At 38.2% G+C, this 6,409-nt stretch overlaps 1 protein-coding gene and 1 pseudogene across 1 annotated transcript in view; one reads left to right on the top strand and one right to left on the bottom strand.

Annotated features, from left to right (window-relative positions):
- Window positions 1-269: 269 nt before the first annotated feature.
- The window catches only part of LOC140933152 (attractin-like protein 1), a 36,498-nt gene continuing 30,358 nt past the window's right edge, over window positions 270-6,409 (top strand). The window contains exons 1-4 of the mRNA XM_073382668.1: window positions 270-473; window positions 1,563-1,649; window positions 2,795-2,908; window positions 3,416-3,553. Of these exons, the coding sequence (XP_073238769.1) occupies window positions 280-473; window positions 1,563-1,649; window positions 2,795-2,908; window positions 3,416-3,553 (533 nt within the window). The 5' untranslated portion in view covers window positions 270-279. The remainder of the gene's footprint in view (window positions 474-1,562; window positions 1,650-2,794; window positions 2,909-3,415; window positions 3,554-6,409) is intronic.
- On the bottom strand, window positions 4,950-6,286 carry LOC140932900 (uncharacterized; annotated as a pseudogene).

The raw sequence follows: 6,409 nt of genomic DNA, 5'->3' as shown, positions 1-6,409 counted from the left end.
TCAGTCGCCATTGTCATTGGTTTTTTAATTTACAGTCCATGAAGTTATCTCCTTTGTTCCTAAACAGTTCTTCAACTCTTAAATCGTTTCTTTTTTTTTCCAATATTTGGATGATTTCTTCGGTTCTTTACAGTATTTTATCCGTTTTAGTGTCTCCAGTCGCTTTCGACGAATCGTGATAGAAATCATAAAGCCTCACTGCTTGGTTACGCTCGCTACGTAGAAACCAGCGGTTTGCATCGCAGGCTCCAATCGATTCTTAGAGACGATGTTTCCGCCATGTTTGTCATGTTTCGCAAACCAAGTGTCAATTTGACCTTCAATTTTGCATTTTTTCTGGCGCTAGGATGCCTGACAACAGTGTCAAGTCAATGTAAAATTAATAATGATTGTAAAAATGGATATTGCAGATCGGGCATGTGTATTTGTAACAGAGGATGGTGGGGAAGTCTATGTGAGTTTTGTCGGCTGAGGTTAGTGCGTTGTGTAATATTGGCTTCGAAACTTGTGTTTATTTAAGAAATTCAGGTACCTAATATTTCTGAGCTAAGTACTAAAAGCGAAAAGGTCAAGGCATCGTGCATATCATTTTTGTTGTATCAATACACATGTAAGTTACTTGTATGTTACTCAAATGTAAATAAAACCAGCGGCGTTTCCGCGAATGCTGCAGATATTTGGAGTTAATCATATTAAAATTTTGCACAAATCAGCTACATACGAACTTAAAAGTTGGCTAAGTAGAATCTAAAGTTGTTTTATAACACGCTTGGTGCGGTTAAAAAACAATTATAACTAAATATGGTTAGAGCCTACGAACTAGAACTCAGAGGGTCGTGAGTTCGATTCTCACCTTAAGCTCGGATTTGTTTCTGAACTTTCTGTTTTAAGAATTCTCCTTCTTCCAAATTATATTTCGTAGTCAAGGAATTGCAGTAAAGAAACATAAGCTTGATGTAAATTAATGTTTTGCTTACGTAATTAACCTACATTTACTAAAATCTCATTAACAGTATTTTCGTAGGTTGCATTTCATAGGGAAATCCTGATTTAGATTTTGAAATCCGGATTCCGGATTTTGCAATCGAACGTGAAATCCGAAAACGGATTTCACCTCTGAGAAATCCATCCTTAGGGTGGATTTCAATTAAGAAATTCAAATCCGGATTTTATGGATTTCCTTTTTACCATTCGATTGGGAAATCCGAAAAAGGATTGCAGAACTGTTCTCCTGAAGCACGGTGTTCTTTTTGTTAATTATGTGTGCGCGTTCAAGACCACTGTTCTTAATCCTTTTTTGGATTTCCCAATCGAACGTTAAAAATGAAAATCCAAAAACAGATATCTCAGCATGATCTCAGCTTTGAAATCGTTTTTCCGATTTTGTGTGTGATTGCAAATCTGAAATCCGGACTTGCAAATCTAAATCCAGATTTCCTAATCGAACACACCCTTATTTTCCAGTGTTTAATTAAAATGTAATACTTTTTCTTGAATTATGACATAAAGTCACCTTTGCGAAAACTGAAACAATGTGAATTTGTTGATGCTTTTCATGTTAGATTATCAGCAGACAGTGGGATAATAACTGATGGAGATGGAATGTATTCTGCTTCTTCAAAATGTTCTTGGCTTATAGAATCTAAGAGGTAAGAATATCTGTCTCAGTAGACACTAGTTTTTTATTTGAAGGTAATGCCAGAAAATGGTGAAAAAACAACAATACATGTTGGTGTAATTAGCAAAAAAGCAACTTTGCACGTGCTGCACACTTTTCTGTATATTTCTTCGCCATTGTTTTACCCAACTACATCATGAAACTTCCAGAAACTTCTTAGTTACACGTTTTATGGAGGAAATGTCATACACGTTCTCGTTCACTTTTTTTTTCACCACCACCAGGGTGCAAAGAAAATCATTTTTACAGCTTGCCATTTGGGCAAGCTGAAGCTAGCATTTACTAGCCCTGACTTCATTTCAACTAGCCCCAAAAGCTTTTTGACTAGTAGAATTGATTTCACAGTTCTTCTGTTATTTGAATTCCTCAAAGAACATCACTTGCCCGTCGGGCAAGTTAAAAACAGACTTCACTAGCCCGGTAGTAAAATCCACTAGCCCCAGGCTATCGGACACCACTTTCTTTGCACGCTGACCACTCATTTTCACCTTGCATTGGTGGCCACTAGCATTTCTCATTTTCTCACTGCTGCTTGTTCTTCCAACAAAAAATGTCTCCTTTGTTGTTTATCTCTTGCTCTAGGTCTCTGTCACTCTTTTTCTCATTGAGCTTGCCTACCGCTTAATTTCTCTTTTTCTCTGTCTTTTTCTCTTGCTCTGTATTACAAATTTGTTAGATTAATCTAAGCTTAATACTTTAGACAACATGGATACAGAAACAATTTCAGTTTTCCATTTTCGTCTGTATGACTCTTTAGTAGTCTCTGCTTTACAAGATGCGGCTGGCTATGTGATTACCTACCAAAATGACCTCGGGTTGCATTTGGATTTCCATACCTGTTGATTGAGTTATTTTGCATTGGTATCCCTGTGGTGCAGACAGACAGTCACTCGGATGTACAGACACTTGATTACCAAAATTTGTTGGATGGGTAGATTACCACATTTTCTTACCCGTGGTGCTCTGCTGCACGTGCTTCGAGGGCAAGAGATTCGCTATGATAACTATGGTATAAATATTGTACATTTTTACAGGGTGTGTTTACTTAGAAATGTCATGTGCATGTGATTTTTGTGAAATTTTCACTATTAACTCTGGCTTTTGCTTGTCTCACAGTCCAAACAGCACTATTCATTTAGATTTTGAAGAGTTTGCAACTGAATGTAACTGGGATCATTTGTATATCTATGATGGCAAATCGATTAAAAGTCCTCTGATTGGAGTAATAAGGTAGGGACACGTCCTAAGTCGTGAAACAAGGTTAATAGTTACTCAAAATTCATGTTTCATGAAGAACATTCCTGAAGGCTTAACAATGCAGAAATACTGTTGTTGAAGAAAACACAAAAAGGGACCAACGTTTGGTTTAAATAACAGTCTTAATGGTACTGTAAGTTCGTTTAACTTTCCAACATCAAATTCTTGGGTGAAATGTCAAAGTACAATGTCTACCAGTGATAAATACTACATGTAGTGGGGAGTACTTTGTTATACTCCTAGTACCAGGGCACAAATGAAATAGAGAATTAAACTGTCACGGTAAAAAAAAAAAATTCTGAAACCAAATTTGACCTGCAACATTGTATACCATTTAAACAGTGATATTATTCATCCCAATAATTGTCAGTGAAAGTAGTGGATATTTACCTTGCCATTTCTTGGTTCTGTTAAGTATCAGTCTCCACTTTAGTGAGCATTATTGTTCTGATAATTATATGATCCGTTGTTTTCTCCTAGTGGACTTATAAAGGACGATAGTAAACCAAGATATATTGATGGTCAAGTTCTCAAGTTACAAGCCAACTCTGGTTCTGCTTTTCTCTACTTTTACAGTGATAGACACTATTTTGAGAATGGGTTTAGAATTAAATACAGGTAAATTTTTTTTTTTTGATAGTGCAAAAAGTAGATGTTCAGGTTTACATGTAAATGTAAATTCTATCCTGCAGGGTTAACCCTTTAAGTTCTAAAAGTGACTTCTTATCTGTTTCCTCCTAACAATATCCATGTTACAGGTCAAAATTAGATCCAGGTTGAAAATTTTTAACCTTGGTCGATGCTCAGTTTCCTTTGTCTCATAGCCCTAAGGTATGAATAACTAGGGCTAGAAGACAAAGGAAATTGAGATTCAACCTAGGTTAAAAAATGTGAACTTGAATATAATTTTGACTTGTAACATCCACACATCATTAAGAGGTCATGAGGATTTTTTCACTGATCACCAAAGGGTTTTTTGTTTTTTAATCAATTACTTCTGTCAACCAAAAAGTAGTTGTCTTGAGAACAGTCTGGAGAACTTGCATGACCTCTTTGTGTGACAGATTTTACAAAATAAAATAAAGTAAATAATAATAATAATAAGAAGAAGAAGAAGAAGAAGAAGAAGAAAAGAATCTTTATTACAAAACCTCAATTAAAATCCTATTTACAATCAACCTGCTGTTACAAAAAATCTAATTAATTCATCAAAAACACTATCTACAATTCCATCCGTTACAAAAGAAACCCCTCGTCCTTCATTAGAGAACAAAAACAATCCTATATGTTATAATTGAAGATAGAAAAAACTATTCATTTACAAATTCTAAAAAAAGGAAGTAACTTAACCTTACATAAAAGAAGAGGAAATAGATATAATTAATAATAAAAGTTCAAAATTCTATAAAATTAAAAATGCCATTATGCAGAGATATTAAGATCCTGCAATCGAATTATACTAATGACGGCTAAACCAGTGTCCATAAAAAGCCCTAAGTATAAAAGCATATAGACACGTATTTCAGATATCCGCACTAGCGACATTTATTTTACAGTCTAATGATTGCTCTAGCTTGCTACGAAACGGCGTTCGCGAACCTCTGACGCATGCATGTACCGATCTTAAGAGTTCAAACGAGATCTGTGTCCTGAGCCAAGTGATTACAACATGATAAGGCTCGGTGTCTTTCTGAGCTATCTTGTCTGCGAGATGCTTTAAGAACCGCTGACATTCGTTTCCCATTCCGCCATTGGTTCCAAACACTAAAGGCGTAGACAAACCCATTTCTACATCTAACACCCGCTGCTGGTACTTGCGCTTCTTCTCTTCTTCTTGCTCTTTGAACACTTCCGATGTTGGCTTGCTCTGGTAACACTTGGAGTTGACGTGCGTAACTCTAACATCAAAAAATGCCGTAACTCCTCTTGCCCAGAAACCTCCCGCTTTGATGTCCAACCTTGCCTCAGAACTTGTAACAGCGCTCCTCAAATGAAATCGCTCGTTGTCCAGGGGTTAAAGGCGTGGTTCGATTTCGACATTATTGCAGATCGTGTCGATGAATATCGTTAACAAGTTCCGTACACCATCATGTCTCTGCGCTACAAACCCCCCCTTTTTACAAGAGAGGGCGTGACTAACGGTGAATTTATCCCCACATATGCAATGACTTGGTAAATTGACTAAGGGTAAGTCATAACGCAGGCGTAGCGAGTCTCTGAACTCTTGCTTGTTGAGGGCTAAACCTTTGTCTGCGAGAGGCATCGCATTCAGCCAAGAACTTGCGCCCTTGTCCCTCGATTGATTAACAAGACGCAGCAGGCCTGGGGAGAGGCTTGAATCAATGCTATCCATTTTCTCTTTGGCACTTGCTCTCTTAAGTGATTGTTGATGCCTCTTTAGCTCCTCCGTAGATCTTTCTCCTGGCACCATGATGGAACTCTGTGATGTAATAGAGTCTACGTGGGCGGTGGTTATTAGTCTCGAGGCAGCAAACTGCTGCGGTGCCTCGGATTTCAGATCCGGAATGCCTAGACCCCCTTGACCCGTTGCTAAGGTAGCAAGTCTGCGCACCTCGTTAGGGAGAGGCTCTGATTGACCGAACAAAGTAGGGAGTAGTAAATCTTCAATCACTTCCTGGATTGGGTTGACATAATCTTCAAACGATTCAATCGTGCGCATGAAGTAGGTGAACTTCGACTTGTAGCCTTTTGTGAAAGCAATATACGCCGCATGGGGCTGGCTCTTCGCTATTTCAGAGAGACGTTCGATTTCCTCTTTCCATGCACGAACCTTCTCCTCACAATACTGATCTTTGTATTCTTGCGTCGCAATAACTGCTCCCAGATGGCGCTGACCTTCAGTCGTTATGTTGACTTCCTCTCCAAACACCCTCTTTGCTTCCTCCGCTAGTTCCCTAGACTTCACAATAAGCTAGCTCTTTGTCCCATTCACAAGGTAACCAAACTTTTGTCCTTCCTTACTCAATTGCCTGTACCAGTTGTATAAGTGCACTATACTCCCTCCTCCAGCTGAGTCGTCTGCAAGCCACACCTGTTTAACCAAAGGGCAATGATCCCTCAAATTCTGTATCATTATGGATGTATTAAGTGCATACCATGGCATCGCTAGCGGATCTCCTTGTGTGGTGCCTTCTCGAGAAAGTATTTCACCTCCCCCACAAATAAACAGTCTAGATGGGCTTCTATATGTGTTAATCACATAGAGCGCCATTTCTTTGCACATGATCTGGATATTGTGTAAGGCCGCTGACCTATTCATTTGGTTAAAAGCGTTACTAGCATCAATTAGCAATATTCCATCTGTTCCTTCTTCAACAAACACTTGACTCATTGCATGGATCGCAGCTTCCTCTCCTGCGTTATGACCAGCGCAAACTTGTAGGGGTAAATGAAATTTAAATATACAATGTAATAATAAAGCACATATAAAATTGTAGTCAGATGTACTCCTGT

This window comes from Porites lutea, chromosome 4 (genome assembly GCF_958299795.1).
Source record: "Porites lutea chromosome 4, jaPorLute2.1, whole genome shotgun sequence".
NCBI lineage: Eukaryota > Metazoa > Cnidaria > Anthozoa > Scleractinia > Poritidae > Porites > Porites lutea.
The sequence above is the reverse complement of the archived record's forward strand: the minus strand, read 5'-3'. Positions and strand labels throughout refer to the sequence as shown.